The following is a 19,044-nucleotide window of genomic DNA, read 5'->3' on the forward strand; positions in this document are numbered from 1 at the left end:
GGGGGGGGTGTGCGCTTGCGCACTGGTACCCAGCCCGCTCGTGGCCCCTCCGGCTTGCCGTTCTTTCCCGGCATGCCGAGCGGGTGGGCGTGGCCGAAGCGGAGCCGCCGTCGGGTTGTGGAGGCGCGATGGCGGCCGCGTCTGCGAGCTCGGATATGTTTGATGAGATCGTGATGGCTGAGGAGAGGTGGGCTTGGTGGGAGAGCCTTGACTAGGGCCTGGGGACCTCGGGGGGCAGGCGGGGCCGGAGCGGGACTCCGCGCTAGCCGCGGGTAACCGTCGGCTTAGAGGGAGGGAGGGAGGGAGGGGAGCCCCGGGGCCTGGGCCTGGGCCTCGGCCTCGGCCTCGGCCTCCACAGTAGGAGCTGAGAAGAAAAAAGTGAGGGGTGAAGGGCTGGTAATGAGCCCGGGGAGGGGGCGAGGAGGGAGAAGGGCGGGGGAAATTCTCCTCTTTGCTCTTGCTGAGCGACCGACCTGCTCGATTTCGGCTCTTCCACCATGTGGAAGCTTGACCCGGAGTTGTGAGCTTGTAGTTAGTGGTGTTATTCTGGTGAAAGCACTGAGCTGGATTGCAGAGTGTGTTGTTCTTGGCAAGTTGTTGTAAACTTGTTTGAAAAGATTGCAGTGTTCGTAATTGTATCTTAATTTAAATCAATGTCATGGAATTTCTAAACATGAACAGTTGTATTTCAGAGATGATATGGCATGTTTTTGTTTCTATGAATTGCTTGTGTGCAGCGTGAGTTTGATATGAGATGAAAATAGGTGCTAAAAATTATATTTCTGTCTTCACAGGTTTCATGGTGAGGGGTATCAGGAGGGATATGCTGAAGGCAGTCACCTTGGAGTTGTTGAGGGAAGAAGGTATGGATCGCTCCATGGTGCCAAGATGGGGTCTGAGGTAAATGGGAAAAATACTCAGAATCACAATGTTTTTGTCATTAGAAAATTGTTGTAATACAGAAACTGTTGGGCAAAGCCCGATATATTGGTAGTCTGAGGCCTGCTGCGTTATATTGCTTTGTGTGTGTCCAAGAGGGCCCGTAAAACTAGTTTAAGGGTGGTGTTTTGATTTGAACAGTAGAATAGATGGTTTGGTGGTTTTTGAGCTTATTTGTTCTGTGAGATTTTGGTTAATTTTTTTCTGAAAGGAAGGATAAGAGGAGACAAAAATCAAACAGCTTGCTCAGAAAAAAAAAAAGATGATGGACTTTGTATTTATTTTTATAACCCAGAATTGTGGCTAAAGGCCCCCTGTACCATCTCCTGTGGCTCAGCATTAGGGAGAAACATGGGATGTTGAGACACCTTGGGTGGAGAACCTGAAAGGGGTAATTCTGGGTGTCTCTGTTGCACCCTTTGTTATTTCTAATACTGGGAGAGTTTGTTGGCTGAGGCACAATTATTCTTTAGTGGATGGAGTCAGTTCTGTATATTGCCACACAACGGCATGCCTGAATCAATAAGCTTTTCTGGAAATAAAAGGACCAGAGGGTGGTGGTGAGGCACCTTGACTTGTCGCATATGTCCAGCTCAAGTTTATCATAACGTGGAATGTGTTCAGTGCTGTACGATGTAGTTACAGTATTTTTGGACCCGAACTGGATTTTTTCAACTTTGATGGGAAGTTGTACTACAGGACTCATGGCAGGCCTTCTTTCAAGTACAGCACCACAAATCTAAACCTGTTCGATCTGTTGAAGACCTGTAGGTAATTTGGCAATTTGTCCTTTTGATATTTTCAGGTTTCAGAAAGTTAGTTACTACAGAAAGAACAGTAGCAATGCCATTAATCCATTTTGAAGTGAAAAAGGTGAACTGTCAAATTCTTAAAACATGGTTATTGTAAAATTTTGGTTTGCATTTAGGTGTGATGCAGAGATCTACAGTGGGGAAATATTTTCCTACTTATACTACAGCTGTGTAGTTCCAAGGTGAGAATGTTAAACAGCAGCCTCCAAAGCCGGATAGTTTTATACAAGATGGTCCTAGAGAGACCATAATAGAGAAGTGCTCTAATTTACTTACACTGGGGAAGCTGCAGAGGAAAGTAGAATTGTAGACACCGAGTCATGTTAAATGAGAGAAAGAGTGACTTGGGTAATCTTAGGCATGTCATCCTATTTTGTGTCTTGGGCAAAATTATGATCCTGATCTCATACTGGCCTTGCTTGATAGAGAATTAAAGTAAGATGTTATAATTAAAGTGTGTCTGTTTTCAGGCACATTCCTCAGGCAGGCTTAGACACAGTATTTGCCTGGGCTCAGGCAGAAGATGGGCACTGCGCTCCTGTGGTAGGAGAGTGCTGTACTGGGTTTGCATGGCAAGGTTTTGGTAGCGGGGGGGCTACAGGGGTGGCTTCTATAAGAAGCTGCTAGAAGCTTCCCCTGTGTCTGACAGAGCCAATGCCAGCTGGTTCCAAGACGGACCCGCTGCTGGCCAAGGCCAAGCCCATCAGCAATGGTGGTAGCACCTCGGGATAACATATTGAAGAAGGGTAAAAAAAGTTGCAGCGGCACGGAAACTGCAGCCAGAGAGAGGAGTGAGAACATGCAAGAGAAACAGCCCTGCAGACCCCCAGGTCAGTGAAGAAAAAGGGGGAGGAGGTGCTCCAGGCACCGGAGCAGAGATTCCCCTGCAGCCCGTGGGGAAGACCATGGTGAGGCAGGCTGTCCCCCTGCAGCTCAGGGAGGTCCACGGTGGAGCAGATCTCCACCTGCAGCCCAGGGAGGACCCCACGCCAGAGCAGGGGGATGCCCAAAGGAAGCTGGGACCCCGTGGGAAGCCCACGCTGGAGCAGGCTCCTGGAAGGACCTGCGGCCCCGTGGAGAGAGGAGCCCAGGCTGGAGCAGGTTTGCTGGCAGGACTCATGACCCTGTGGGGGACCCACACTGAAGCAGTCTGTGCCTGAAGAACTGCAGCCCATGGGAAGGACCCATGTTGGAGAAGTTTGTGGAGGACTGTCTCCTGTGGGAGGGACCCCACACTGGAGCAGGAGAAGAGTGTGAGGAGTCCTGCCCCTGTGGAGGAAGGAGCAGCAGAGACAAGGTGTGATGAACTGACCCCAATCCCCATTCCCTGTCCCCCTGTGTGGCTGGGGTGTAGGAGGTAGAGAATTCGGGAGCAAAGCTGTGCCCGGGAAGAAGAGAGGTGGGGAGGGGAAGATGTTTTAAGATTTGGTTTTATTTCTCATTACCCTACTCCAGTTGATCGGTAATACATTTAAGTTAATTTTCCCCAAGTCAAGTCTGTTTTGCCCATGATGGTAATTAGTGAGTGATCTCTCCCTGTCCTTATCTTGACTCATGAACCTTTCATTATATTTTCTCTCTCTTGTCCAGCTGAGGGTGAGAGTGATAGAGTGGCTTTGGAGGGCACCTGGTGTCCAGCCAGGGTCAACCCACCACAAGTGCTAATTAAGCTGAGAAGTCTGTGGCCAAGTGTCATGGGGCAGTTTGGGGGCATGCAAATTAAATTTCTGTCGAAGCAAAATTAACTGGAAGCCGCACTGCAAATATTTTTGGGCACTTAATGGGATGTTCAGTCCCAAACCCATGTTTGGGCCTTAAGAAGAACCTCCACTGTGTACCTTAACAAACATAATTAACAGAAGACTGGAACTACCAAACACTCCCACTTTAATCTGAAGCGGTTTGCAGGCCACAGGAGTTTACAAGTCCGACAATGTTTTGTAAGTTTAAATGGCAGGTGTATGTACATGCACATGTATGGACCAGAGCGGGATCAGGCTGTAATTTTGGATTTAATTTCTCAAAGTCAGCTAACTTTTGTTTCAGGTGTCTGCATTGTTTTTCTGTGAATACTAAGTCACTTTTGAAAGGGACTCCAGCTGACTTAGCCCATTCATGCATTGAACTTATCTATATTCCTATTTCATTTGGTGTCCAAAATTGCAATGAAAAGTTTTGGCAGCAAGGTTAGCTTAGTCAGCTCCTCGTGTGTCTTTCTGATTCCGTGCTACCCTCCCAAGTTAGGCTGATTAAATTGTTTGCGTATTAACTCAGAAAAGTGTCGTTTCCTCATTGGTTGACTTGGTAGCTCCCTCAGTCCAGCTGGTACACCTTTTTGTAGGGCTGTACGTGGGCTGCTTAAACTGACAGTGCTGCAAAAATGAGTACTTACCAAAACATCTTAAATAGGTTGTTTTCTAACTGTCTTCCTACAACCACACTTCAATAAATTTGGGGATTCAAAGCATATAAAGTATGGCTACTGTTTTGCTTGCTTTTTATGCTACATTTTAAATACTTTGTCCTCTGATGCTAAACAGATTCTTAAAAGAAGTTTTCTAACTCTTGTACTGTGTAACACAGCCCTCATTTATCCTACCCTAATTTACTGAACTTCCCAGCCTAGAAACCTATTTGTATATCCAGTGATTTGTTTCCTGAAGAATGGGATACAATGTAGTGCTTTATTTTTGTTTGACTATATATGCTACATGTATTTTTTTTTGCCCTCATGACATTCTTACAAATTCACAGATTGGCTGCTACCTTGGGTTTGCGCTGACGTGGCAGTGTCTGCTCCAGAAATGCACAGATGAAAAGAACAGGTATGGTTAAAAAAAAGTTACTGATTCTTTAATACTGTTTCAAATTATGGTGTCCAGTTTTGCCTCTTCCCCAATACAAAAGAAATACTGAAAAACAGTTTTCAGCCTGGAGGAGAGAAGACAAGGGAGATACGTAGTTGTACCACGTAAGGGGCAGTTCTAGATAAGGTGGAGACAGTGAAAGGACAATAGGCAACTTTCACAGTTTGAAACAAGGTAAGTTCTAATGGGGCATAAGGAGAATGTCCTTTCCAGTGCAAGCAGCTAAGTGCTGGGACAAGTTGTCCAGAGAGACTGTAGAAGCTCCATCTTTGTAGATTTTCAAAATCTGGCTGGAGATGGCCCTGAGCAACCTTGTCTAGCTTTGAAGTTAATCCAGCTTCTGCAGAAGGTGGACTAGATGACCTCCAGCTGTCCCTTCCAGCCTACATTTTTTTATGACTTTCGTTCTTTTCTCCATCATTTTTTTTCTGTCCAGTTTTGATTAATTTATCTGACAGAATTGCCACCATCCTGTCAGCATTTTGATATGTGTTCTGGTGAGCTTTTTTTATTGCATTTCTTTATTTCGCTCAGTCATCTAATCAATATTTCTGAAGATTCTTGAATATTTCTCCACTTTTGGCAGGTAAGTTAAAAGCAGTTGTGCTACAGCTTGATTTCCGATTATGGCTTAAATATGTATCAAAGCACTCTCAGTGAGCTAAATGGGCAAAGCTGAATTCAAGAAGAATGGAGGGCTGGGTTCTACACTCTGAATTATTATATATAAGTATTGGTATAATTTTCATATTGGTGGATTAAAAAAACTTCTGTAGTAAGCTCATTGGTGGTTCTGTTTTGATTTGATTTTTTTTTTTTTTTTTGGTAGCAAAAAGAGAAGGGCTCTGGATTCATTAATAGGGATGATTCAGAAATTCCCATATGAAGACCCTACTTACGATAAGCTGCAAGAAGATCTGGAAAAAATCAGAGGAAAATTTAAACAGGTTTGTAGGATTAAGTTGTTATTGTAGCACAAAATGGTATTAATTTCTGAAAATATTTAGTCTCTTAACTTGCTCAAAAATACAGTATTTGTGCAGGGTAATTACTGTTCTCCTCTTGCAATCGTAGTAAAAATACTTCAAGTGAATTAAGTGAAGATACTCGATAGTTGAAAATTCCCCAACTGATAGCAAATGCAAAATAAAAGTAAAATATTCTTTAAATGAAAATTGAAAATATTACTTGACAATGAATTACAAGTGGGACCAGACGAGAAATAGAGGAATTGGGAGTTTTGTTGAACATTATTCTTGGAAAATAGATGCTTTGAAACACTTTTGTGTATTCTTTTTTAGGTTTGTTCAATGCTAAATATTCAGTCCGATTTTAGAATCGGTACTGAAAGATCTTCACTAACATTTTGAATATAACAGATGAAGATAAACATGGATGACCAAAGAAGAAACATTAAGAGAACAGATAACTGGAAAAGTGTTTATCTACTCTTACCTTAAACAAAATCAAAATAGTGAAGAGGTGCTAAATATTAAAGGGGAAAGGGAAAACCATTGAATTGCAGTAGGACTTCTCATATGTCATTTAACATTTATTATCTCCAGGTTTTATTCAGGATCACTGAAACAGCTTACAGTGTGTAAACCTGTTAAATAGATATATTTTCTTTAATTCCTCACTAGCCTTGCACTGATAGATTAATTCCTCAAAAGGAGAACATGCATTTGCAAAGTTTCCTTATTTAAAGGGTGTATGTTACTTAAAAATCTGTGTATGCAGATCATTCAGTTTACACAATGTGTAGATATTGTAGGTGAAGTAAAATATAATCAGTTGCCTGCAGACTTTGTAGTAAGAAGCATTTTTGTGCATAAATAATAGAATGACAAATGAAGTCAGAATGCGAAGGAGAAAGATTAAGATACCTGCTCATAAAGTAGCTGCAGCTTAGAACATGAAATTTGCACTTTCTGTGAGTTCTGCAGACTGATGCAGTGTGGGGAAAAAACCCCCACCAAACCCCCCAAAACCCAAACCCCAAAAGCTAGCAATTTAAGGGATCAATGAGAGAAATGTGACTACTAGAGGAGTTGTGATACTGATACTAGTATTTACTAGTACCTTTTATTGAGGAATCGCTTTTTATTTTCTAGTCTTGAAAATATACTGTTTAGTCTTATTCAGAAAAAATGGATGCTGTCAGCTAAAAGTGTTCAACTATATTAGTTTCAGCGAAATACATACAGTCAGTTATTTTACCTGAAAAATGTTTTAGGTTGGGCTGCTAGATCTCTTTGCATACCATTTGCAATACAGTTATATAATGAATATATACTTTCATCAGTTGTAAAGTATGCATGTCTGGCTAAGTTTACATGGCATAGTGTAGCTTCATAAAAACAGATTTGACTACCGTGGGTATCGGAAGCTGTACGCAGGGTAAACTATCTCAGGTGAAGGACATGTTTTAATATGGCCATATCCTTGAACAGCACTGCTTTGTGCTGCCTAGACCATGTGCCTATGTATCAATTTATTTCAAAATAATCTTTTACTTTTTGTCTGTTTCCTGAGTATGCAAGTATGCCAGTGGCAAAGGCTTTTCTTAATAACTGGTTGCTGGTGTACGTTTTTGTTTGTTTAATTGTCTTACGTGTGTAAGTGTTCAAACAGCTTTGATACATATAGTGAGTGTCAGGGCCATCTAGTGGAGGAGGTCGTTGTATTGTGTAAGAAATAGATTATAGGAGTTCACAAATATTTATATAGATAGAAGTTGTTAAAATCGAGAGTACAAAATGTATGTACACCAGATAGGGCTCTTCTAATTATGTGGTGAATTTCTTTGAAAGAAAGTAAAATTGAGGTAGGATTCATTTGTAGCTTGTTTCCTCATTGGAGACCTTGGAAGGGACACGACAGCGTTGATGGTCTCTTCATTTAGAGTTTGAGTACAGCGAGCTTTTGACTGTAACACAGCTAATCCACTGGGACCCAGAACAGCACCAAACTGCAAGTACCTGAAAATAGAAGCAAAATAAAATAGCATGCCCTGTAATCTCAGTAAATAGGTAGGCACAAACCAAAAAGATCACATACTAGAGAAAAGAAAGCTAATTGGAGTTTATAATCACTTCAGAGAAATTCAAATTTGAAAAAATTGTCTCTGCATCTGCAAACCAGTTTATTTTTGCTAATCAAAGTATTTTACCTGTTTACTTCAAATTAGTGAAAGCTACTAGGTAATCATCTGTGATTAACTTTGAAAATATTTTTTGTTGAAATCCATTAATTATGCTTTAAATAAACTCCCCCTGGATCTTGGTCTAAAAAAGGCAGTTTTGTTGTTCTTCTGAATGATAGTACAAAAAGAAGTAAACGCTGGAAGTCTTAAGTATTCATGTTTTAAAATGCAGCCTTTTTTGGAATCTTTGTACATGGTTTACAAAAATGTATGTAAAAGCAAGGGAAGGGATGTGAGAGCTCAGAGAATCTGTGAAGCATTTGATTCATAGAAGTGTATGATATATAAGTTATATGCAAAGTGCTACTCTAGAGGTTGTATCAAAACCAAAATTATTTTTGTTCGACTAAGGAGAGAAAGGATCTTTGCAGATCAAGCGGTCAGTGACTGTTATTTTGAAAATTGGTTTGGTGGCTAATTTTCTTGTATTGCTTTAATTTTATTTATAACAAATTTATATTTATAGGATAATTTATTCTAATAATATGTATATACACATATTTAACTATAAAGATTGTAGCAACCAGTATTTCAAACTGGGATATGCCAGGTTTAGGGTTGCCTGTTAGGTCTTTAATTTAGCTCCAAATGTGTGTACATACTGATGGAGTCTCTTATTCCACAAGTCTGTATTTTTCTGAATATCTTCTGTTTCATGTCTTGTATGGGCCTAATGGTGTTTATTAAATGAGGTATGGTTAAAAATTCTGTTGGATATGTAGTCGTATACTTTCTTCGGTGCCAATTTTTTAAACTGTTTTCTGCAACAGAGCTGTGGGTTTTTCTGTGATGTTTGGGGCTATAACAGTGGAGTCTTCACAGCATACTGTATCAGTATTTTTATACCTTTATTTGCAGCTAAGGAGTTAAAGCCCAGGTTACATCAAGAATACTGATTTGCCTTAACCGATTTGAGATGTCTAATGTGACTCGTTACAAATAATTTTGCATTTTGAGTACTTAAATACTTCAGAATGTGCCAACATAAAGAGTGGTTGAGGACCTAGCTTTTTTTCATGTTTGTATTTTTGCCTGTGTTTCTCAGATCAGTCACCTAGAAAATGAGGAACATTACAGTTAGCAAACACCTGTGAAAGGTGTGTGCTTAAGCCAACTAGAATGCTACTGGGGAAAAAAATCCATCAAAATTTTGAAAACCAGTATTCAGTTTTGTGAGATGGAAGCGTATGGTTTCTTTTCTTTCAACACCTTTCCTATTACGTTAACATCTTCCTAAAATCTGTAACAAATGAAAAAAAAATCTTACAAATGGCTTCGTTAGTTTCACGCCCTGCTTACTCATCCCATGTCTTGAATGGTCAGGACTCTGGTGGAAGCAAGTCTTACGCTGTAGTTAAAGACCCTATCAGAAGATCTGTGCACAGAGAGGCTGAATAAAGCTTCTGTGGACCACGGTCATTTAGACATTTCCTGGTTTGAATGCTTGACTGTGCAACTTAAGTATTGCTTTAAAGACTGGGTGGAAAAGAGATGGAAAAAAATGCAGTCTTGTAGATTATAATACTGGTTATTAATAGAGGAGGACATAGAGATTGTGGCTTTGTGCTATATCATCAAACAGGTTTGAAATTTTGCCGAAGGACTTGATCTGTTAAGAACAGTTAAGATGGAAAATTTTTGCTAGAATTACTGAAGTTGCTAAGACTTAAAAATGTATCTCTGTATTTACCACCTGCAGTTATTGCTCAGTCGTTAGGGAGGAGTGTTTGAAACATTTAATTTACAAATTTCTGACTTGCCCGGGCTGTGTTCTAGCTTGTTTTGTTTCTTCATGATCATCTCTCAGCTGAAACTGTGGAATACAGAATTTTATTAAAAGATGGATACAAAGCTAGTTACTGCTAGTGTACTGAAGTCACTGCAGTCCAGAAGATTTGTAATTTTTCTTTCTACAATATGTGATGGTACAAGAAATATTGTTGAGGCATCAGCCGAGAAAGGTAAACTCTGACTACAGTGAATTAATTCCCTGGAGAATTGCATGCTGATTCAGTGCTGTCTTAGAGCCATGGGATCATCAGCTGCTAATACCAAATCAGCCATCGCTAGAACACGTAAACCTGACTTAGTAGGTTATCTGCGTCATTGTATTACATCAGTACAGTAAAAAAAAAAAAGGGGGAGATGGAGTTTGTTAAAGCTTCCTAGTAAAATTAATGAATAAAACACTTGTTCTGTCTTCATTAAGCAGCATACTTTCTTTCCATTTGTTGTAAACTGTAATGTGAAGGGGATCAATTTCAGCTTTGAATGAACATCTGTAATCAACAGAAATGGGTGAAATAAATCAGAAAAAAATCTGGGTATGCAATTGTTCACTTAAAAATCAACCCTGTAGGAGTAGTCTGGCTCATTCAAATCCTATTAACTTTTTTCAGAAACAAGGTTACGATAATTTATGTGTGGATGTGTAAGGAAAGTCTGGCTTCCTGGTTTGGCATGCCTTGTTTGGTTATGTGACTTTTTGAACCGATTGCTATTGGGGTATGAAATATATAAGCAATAGTGTGTCCTAGTATGCACATAGAACCCATGCAAACTCATTTTGCTAGCTTTGTGGCTATATGCCATTTAGAGGGAGAAAAATGAAGACCGGTTTAAACACTCTGGTTTTGTAGGATCATTTTTGGTGAGTAAAGTACACATTTTGGTCTGTGTGTTTAGGATTTCTAGAAAGGTAGCACATTTTTATTGATTATTTTTAAATAGATTACGTTGAGATAAAATTAAGAGTTTAAATTTTTCGGTAGATCAGTTCCAAAGTTTATAAAAATATAGGGTTTGGGTTTTGAAGAGATGCAAAAGAGAGTTTGAGCTCTGTGACGTATTTATGAATGCTTATTTACACTTTGGCTGTAAATACAACTTCCTGTAGTGGAACAAAGGGAGATCCATTGGTCAAAAGTCTGCCTGCACCCTAATATTCCACAGTGCTTTAGAGTAAGAGCTGATATCCTTTTAAGATACGTGACTTACCTCACAGAACGGGATCAAATAATCTGAATTTTCAATGTTCTGTTGACATCTTTTTGTTCTGCATGTGTCTACGTCCCTTTTTGAGTCCTTTTTGAATGTAAAGTTTTAATACCTGTCTCCACATTAAGGTATTACAAGAAAAGAACATTAAAAATGGAATCTTGTATTTATAAAAATCATGCAACTACAGGCTGGGTTCTAATATTTATTTATTTATTTACTCACAAGCTGCCAAAGCTGTATATTTTATTTGATACAGCCTTCTGTTTCAAGATGTGATTTAATAATCTTAGATTCTTTTCTAGTTTTATTCTCAAATAAAAGTGGGTGCCTTCTCCCTGGGTGGCTTGTTTGAACATTTGTGGGTTCTTTTATAATGTCCTGTAATTACTTGGCAGTGTTGCGTGCTCAAAAGGGAATGCTGATGACATTAATGAATGTCATTTTCTGGAGATAAAGGTGTGGGCAAGCAAGATAAGGATAAGACTCCTTGACAGAGTAATTGCTTTCTTAAACAATTTCTGCAATGATAGCAGCATGAAGCACTACACATTTTTGACAAAGTACTGGTGTTGGTGTGCCTAGTGATCTTAAGGATGTTTGAAATCTGCTGGAATATTAGAATTATCTGAAGTCCTTCTGGATTAAAATCTTTATTTCTGATAGGAGTTTGTTCACGGCACTCCAGCAAAGCTGGATCAGGCAGATAGAGCAATGTGTATGTGATGATATATCTCATCCTGATCTTCTTGAAGAGAAAGGCTTTGGTTTGAAACAAAAGGTTTAATATTTCTACTAATATTATAATTCTTTATATTCTTGGTGCTACTCAGTATGAATGTTAGTGCCTTTGAATACTGCCCTTTGCAACTTCTTATGGTAATGGGTTCTGGTGTAATTGCAGTCCAAAACTTCAGCTTTCATAGTTTGGCAAGTAACCATGAAGGTTCTCATTTTACTGTCTGCCACAGTTGTTTTTTTAATGGATAAAATTATGACAGTACACATTACCACAGAAATGTATGTATCATCAGAGAAAATGGAGATTTGGGAGATGTGAAATGAGTTCTGTGGCAAGTTTCCAGTTGCAAGTTTTGGTGTTTAGGATTGACATATAAAGGCCAACTAGAGCAATCTGGTACTGAAGCGCTCCAGTGTGTCCCACTCCAGTGTGTTTGGAATTGCAGAATCAGCTCAGCCTCTGTTGACATTAAAAATAATAATAAAAAAACTTTGTGCACTGTTTTGAAAGCAGTCTTCTAAGTATATAACTCCATGCACTCAGACTTGAAAATAATGGTTTCCTTAGCAGAGACAAGAAGAGATCTTGGAGCTCTTGGATTCTTTGGGATTCTCCAGACTATACTGTGCAATGGGGTGGTATCTGGGCTAAAATTAAAGCCAGCTTAATGCATCAGAAAGAGTATCCCTATGTTAGAACAAAGCACTGATCTAGCTGATGTACAGTGCTGTTAAATACCCAAATAAGCTCTGTTTTAACACTGCTTATACAGTTAGTTCATTTGTAGCTAACTCGAATATCTCTTTGGCATCACACAGCATATGCCTACCTTAATCACAGGAGTGTTTATTCCTAAGTGTAATAATTACGTTCTTGCAGCATTTTTCATCTGATGGAGCTGTATGTATGTTCAGGAGTTGCAGAAGTACTTAAAGAATCTTAGGATGAAATATGCAGAAGGAAACTTGGTCACTAAGCTTTTCTGAAACATAGCCAGCAACTTTGGAGATCTTTATTAACTTAAAGTAGTACCCATTCAGTCTCATGAAACATACGAAAGGTAAAAAAATCAGCCATTTGATTCTGAAGTGGCTTGCTATACAATGTTTTTAATTGTTCTGTCATATTTCATATACATATGTAATTGACCAATAATATGGCATTCTGTGTACCTGGTTTTGGCATGGCAAAATTGCCGACAGAAGATTTCTGAATAGGTATAAGAAATAGCATATAGCTCTTGTCCTGAAAAATTAGAAAGCTTGATTGTAGTTGTTCAGAATTCGTATGGATGGCATCTGAAATAGTGGCATACTGACTGAAAATTTAACTGATATTTATTTATAATAAAATTATGGAGTTTATTTTAGCAAAATGTTTAGGCAGAAAGAAGGTTGATTATTCAGTCTCTGCATCCCAACTCCGTACTAGACAGGATCAACATCAGTATTTGTCACTGTCTTTCATTTTTGATTGTTTAGCAGCATATTTTGCTGCTTTATCTCAATGTAATAGTAATTACGATTTTTAACCTTTAGCATCTTCAGGATTCTGGGGAATAATCAACACCGCGTGGAATCTTTCTTGGTAGTAGGAACTGTGAGTCAGCAACCCTTTAATTTTTTTAGTTGCAGCTATTGTTCCAGCAGCAAGCTTTACTGCTATTGTCCACTGTTTGTCCAGCTCACGTTTACTGGACTGTGGGAACGGATTAGGGTTTCATGGCTTTTTTTTCCTTCTTGCATAAACTCTTGATCAAAGACATTCCTTGGATGACAAAACACTGTATACTGTGTCACACAGTCCTGACCAGACTGCACGAACAGTAGTTTAAAAACACATGCCTACATTGTTCTCTAAACTGGCTTTTTTTTTTTTTGCAATGTATGTGCAGACATTGAATTTTTGAGACCCCATTTACCTCCTTTAAAAAACACACATACAGAAGTTATTGTTAATAAGTACTTGACAGTTTCTGAAATAAAAGTAAAAAAAAAATGGCTATTTGAAACTAAGAATCGATATAATAGTATGTCACTTAAGCAGAGCTAGAGGTTATGTCTGCAGTGTATTTCCTTCTTGAGGAGACCTTGGTTGTGGTGTGGTTAGTCAAGTGCACTATAAACCTAAAACCACATGGACTTATGGCATCATTTTATGTGTCATATCCAGAACACCTGAGTAAGGTGGAGAATGATTTGAGCACAACTTGGGAATTCATAACCTTGCTTCACCATAGGTACATTGTTAGAACCATGTGTTGAGAATCTGGCTCATTATAGTTGTATGTCTTGCTGTCCTTTTAAGCTCTCTTATGCAATAAGATGAGGACAAACTTCACAAAAATCCAGTAGCATCATTATTTCTTAAACTAAGGAGAAAGAAACAAATTGTGTTAGAGAAAAACATGGAGAGACTTTTTCAAGGAGCTTTGACTTGTGATTTGTCTGAAATTCTCCTTCAGCAGAAGCATGGGAGAAGTGGAAAGAGATCCTGAAGACACCTTAAGCAGGTTTACAGGAGATTTAAAAACATGGAGGGCTGTATTTAGGTGATTGGAAAGTTGTTTGAGGATGAGAGAACAGTTGTGTTTTCACAAATGTGAGGCTTTGCATATACTTGTTTGACTCTGCAGCACTGTTGAGCACTATCATGCAGAAATGAAGGCAGATGAACTCTTTCACTTATATTAGAAAGATACTGCCCATAAGGGAGGAACCTCTCTGGTCCTTTGCAGTCTAAGGGTCTCCAAGAAAAGAGAAACCTGAATTAATACGTGGCCGATAGATGTATTGTCTAAAAAGAACAAAGTGGCCATAGTGAATGCAACAGCTACAGAAATACTGAGTCAAAAACGTGAAATAAATGTATTATGTTTTTAAGAAATAATATTTACTGTTGAGTAAATAATTACTGATGCCTTCTGGAAAACTTGGAAGATGTTATGTCTGTGCATATAGAAAGAAAATAGCTGTATTTAACAGTATATGTTTGCTGAAGATCTGGTCTTCATGTTTAAAGTAGCCAGCAACCAAATGTAAAGAACTATGGCCTGCGGGTGTTCAGGGAGTAAAAAAGCTGTTCAAAAATAATACCCTGTATTCAAACAATCTATAGAGATAAAATCTAATAAAAGGAGAAATAAAACATCAAAAAGCTCAATTGTCCGTTTCAGACAGTTTGCCATCAGAGCAGTGACTTAGGACACTAGGTCACTCATTTGGTGCTGGCTCAGGTGAGTTGTCGTAATGCTCTAGTGGTGGTTTAGTGGTCCTTGTTAAATGATTTGCCCATCTCAGCCCAGCTCCTTGAAGGCTGGTGCTAATGTTACAAATAACATCCTTATGGTGTTAGCTGTCATAGGAGACCAAGCGTTTGATGCAATATAGCTTGTGGATGGATGAAGACAAGTGTCACAGGGCAGTCAGGTGGGATGGATGAAATAACAAAACCACACCACTCAGCAACATACAATCTAAAATTTACTTACTTAGCAGGTTGGGAATGGTGAGTGGATAGCAATTTCCATTCTGTGATGCACATGCTACATGCACCAATCAAAGCCCTAGACCTTCACCACATGGACCCAGGAGAAAAGGACTCCTGCTCCAACAAGTAGACCTGTCAGGTCCTGGCTGGGAGCTTGGCCTGTGCATGTAGCAATTCCTCCTTTGGTTCAGCTTTCTTGATGGTATTAAGATATCTGTACCTGGAGCTCTCTCCAACCCTGAGGGGTTACCCTCTTAACCAGTTATTGCTTTATATATGTCAGCACAAGCAGTTCCAGGCCATTCTTTCTGACTTTTTCCATATCTAAGGCCAGTTACTGGTGGGGAGGAGGTTCCTCTGGTCACCCATCCCAAATGTGTTACTACCTGTGAATTTAGCAACAGTTGCCTAACAAAGTTCTTATTTTGCTTCTTTGTTTTCCAGTTCATGCCAGATTAGTCAGAGCTGAGCAGATGTAGTCAAGGTGTCTTTTGACTGGGCAGTCTTTGGCTTTCAGGTAGGCTTCACCCCTTGACAGACATGTTAGCAGGGAAGATTGTACTGTGACTGTCCATTAGCATATATTTTGAATATGATGGGAAAATAATTTCCTACTGCAGTCTTCAAGTGAGTGGAGAGACTGGTATTCTGGTTTTGAGATGTATTGCTATGTGGTTTTTTTATCTGAAATAAATGCCAATTGTTTTATTCTTCAAGGATATTATCATAAATAAGAAAAGTAGCATAAGCCATAATTAAAATGAGAAGCGAGATGAAATCCACACAGGTGGATTATTTTTTTTTCCTTCAGTATAAGAGGGAAGACCTCTAGCAGCCACTAAACACAGCCTCCTGTGTCCAGAGAGGCAACCTGAACAAGTAAAAAGCTGCTGTGGCATTGGTCTGTATATGGTAGTGACTGCTCCCTAAAAGCTTGGGGCTATTCTGTGAAGGAATTGATGCTCTGAAGACCACATTAAAACCAGCTTCAGGAGTTAAGCAGAAGTGGTGGTGGGTACCCCAGGAGCAGATCTGTTGCCCACATGCTGCAGGCAGGTAGTGTCCCTGTATCAGCAGGGCCCACGCAGGGTGAAGATGCTGCCCGTGTGCCTTAATCCCGATTTGCTGGGAGCGCGGTCTTTCTGCCAGTAGTTCCCTCTTCAGGTAAGAGCTCTCAGGAAAATGATGGCTGTGGATACTTGGTGACTTCCCTGAAATATGAGACTTTTTAGTACATAGTCTTCACACAGGCAAAAAGTAGGACAGATCTAAGTAGGGCTCTGCAGATGCTAATAGGATCATCAGGGAACTATTTCTGTTTTCCCTCTTAAATGCCTATTGAGTTAAAGAAACAAAAGGGTAACTTCTGCCTTGCTCCTAAATTTGTACTCCTTGACCCTAAAGAACAAAATCAGAAGTCTGGCAAGTCTCACATTATCAGTGCAATCCAGTTGACTAATTTACAATCCCTTTCTCATAATTTGATTGGAATATTGTGTGGAACTCAGTCAAAAGCCAGATGGGAATCTATGTTTGCCATGCCAATGCAATTACTATTATCAATTATATTTGTGGGATCGTAAAAATACCATGTTTGTCTGAAGAGATACATTTCCCATAAAATTATGCTGGCAGGAATTCATTAAAATGCCATCATTTATAGCTTTACTGCCTTTGTCCCATTGTAGCTTTTCAATGATGTTGCCAGGAATCTTTATTAGGGTATCTAGCCCACATGCCTGGGTCATTCCTATGACTCCTTTGAAATAATAGCTCCAAGCTTTACTTTCTCCTCTATCTTCTGGAATCTTCTATCACTTAAAATGCCAGATAGGCTTGAATGTAAGTAAGTGGATTCCGAGTTTTTACATATAACAGATCTTGTTTATTCTTTAATAAAGAATATGTGAATTTAAGTGTTCATAAAAGGTCCAAGCTTGTCAATCATTCCATTCAGCAATGGAATTGAGGAGGTTTTTTGGAGGTCTTTTGGAGGTTTTTCTGTGTACACATCTCAATCCGATGTAAGAAAATACAGTATTTTTCCCTTTAATAAGCTACGGCATAGCCTAGCTGAACATGCATATTTTTTACAGCCTATAGTAAATTGTTTTTCTTGCTACATTCTTGTCTTTCTGCCCTTTGCAATGTGAGTAATACTGGCATAGTTCACCCAACTTTCAAATTTAGTAGTCTGCATTTAGAGATGATGTTTGAGAGAAGGAAAATGTAAATAACAGAGCTGACTATGTGGGCTTAAACCTACTTAAGTCACAGAACACTTCAGTCAGTTTAATAGAGTTTATAAAACAGATAGGAAAGGCAAAACCTACTGAACATGTTCAACAAAATGCAGGTTTAAATTTCTCACTGAATCATTATTTTATTGGCAAAAAGGTTTTTGTCCCAAATAAAGATTTTCTAAGTATGTCTTCACTCAATTTTCAAACATTTAAAATCAGAGGGGTTAGCCATCAATGATACAAATGCAAGCCTTTGGGTTTTTTTCCTGTTTTTTCTTTAAAGTATGCTGAAATTTTGAAGAAAACTGATAAAAGATGCGTGTGGAAAAAATGAGTAATTTTTGACTGAGTCCAATTTAAACTTGGGCTTAATCTGTATTTAAAGCCACTGTGAATATACTTCAGATCTTCTTTCACTGCTATACAAATCTTCCCCGGTGGCCTACCACTGTAACTTAACCATATTGAGGAGCTACCCATTTTGAATGGAAAAAATTACAGATTATGCTATGTACTGGTATTACTTTACCTACCTGGTCTATGATTTTACAGTAGGCCACATGGTTCAGGTTTCTGTCTGAAATGACTGGGAAACTAAGCTAATACGAGCTCAAGTGGGATTCTTCTGCTGCAGATGGTTTCCCATCTATTCGTAACTGCACTGAGACAAACTTATTTTGCCCTAGACTATGATTAACATGTTAGGTGTTATCTCAGGAGTTTCATTTTCATTTCCTTTGCTGTAATTACTGCATAGAATCAATTGTAATGTGAAGTTCAGTCCATGGGAAACTCAGGAGGCAGATACTAGATTTCTAATTTGCGACAGGAGAGACAAGCCCTTGACGGTTTATGTAGAGTGGTTTTGTTTTTTTTTTTTTTACAGCAGAAATATTGTCATAGGGTAAATAGTTAAATACATAGGTTAGAAGGTTGAGTATCTCTATGAAGAATAAGCTGTTTCTGCTGTGTTTGGCTCTCACAATAATTGATAATGTGTATCCCCAGTTTTCAGAGATACTTTGGAAAGTGAATTGGGACAGAGATTATAATTTTTTCTCATCTTACTTTAAAATCATATATAATTTCTGTCCTTGTAGGTTCAGTTCCTTTTTACGTATTTTTAGTAGGCTTTTACATTTTTCAGGTTTATTACTTATTATCTTAGTGATACAATAGTAAGAGGCAAAAGCTGTGTATGAGGGGAAGGGATGGAAAAGAAGGCAGGTTAACCTTACTGCTTTTAAAACAAACTATCTTCTTTAAAGGTATTCTAGGACACAAAACCTTACACTGATAAATAAATACAAACAAGCATTCTGTACCATCCAACACCTACTTTATTTTACCTTTTATTGACAAGAACCACCAAATGGTATTTTACTCTGAGTAATTACCTTAGATGTTTTAAAAGAAAGTCTTCAGAAAAAAAAATATTTTGCTTCTTTAAAAATACACATTACTGTCACAGGCAGTCGCCTACCCATTGCTAAAAACGCCTACGGTTTCCTAAAATAACGACAAAGGGTTTTCAGCATTGCAACTATTAAAGCACGGAGTCAAAACCAGAAAATGTCATGTGGTTTACTCACTGCGTCAGGTAGTTACTACCATTCAGCATTTCATGAAGGCAATTAAAAAAAAAAAAAAAAAAAAAACAACAAGCAGACATTGGGTTTTACCAATTTTATTTCTAGACTTTAGTTTTTTTTGCTGGAAACTTGTCTGTTACAGGTCTGTTGGTGAAAAT

At 38.9% G+C, this 19,044-nt stretch overlaps 1 protein-coding gene across 7 annotated transcripts in view; it reads left to right on the plus strand.

The window, feature by feature from the left end:
- The first annotated feature begins 98 nt into the window (after positions 1 to 98).
- The window catches only part of ORAOV1 (oral cancer overexpressed 1), a 32,049-nt gene continuing 13,103 nt past the window's right edge, over positions 99 to 19,044 (plus strand). For 3 of the 7 annotated variants that reach the window (XM_010563691.1, XM_010563689.1, XM_010563692.1), the window contains exons 1-4: positions 99 to 187; positions 795 to 900; positions 4,506 to 4,576; positions 5,448 to 5,565. In XM_010563691.1, the coding sequence (XP_010561993.1) occupies positions 129 to 187; positions 795 to 900; positions 4,506 to 4,576; positions 5,448 to 5,565 (354 nt within the window). In that variant the 5' untranslated portion in view covers positions 99 to 128. Of the gene's footprint in view, positions 188 to 794; positions 901 to 4,505; positions 4,577 to 5,447; positions 5,566 to 5,919; positions 7,356 to 15,495; positions 15,617 to 15,862; positions 17,323 to 19,044 lie in introns of those variants that run through there. The other 4 variants (XR_774134.1, XR_774133.1, XM_010563690.1 and 1 more) reach the window with 4 other exon arrangements.

This window comes from Haliaeetus leucocephalus, unplaced genomic scaffold, assembly GCF_000737465.1.
Source record: "Haliaeetus leucocephalus isolate CR32 unplaced genomic scaffold, Haliaeetus_leucocephalus-4.0 Scaffold173, whole genome shotgun sequence".
Taxonomy (NCBI): Eukaryota; Metazoa; Chordata; class Aves; order Accipitriformes; family Accipitridae; genus Haliaeetus; species Haliaeetus leucocephalus.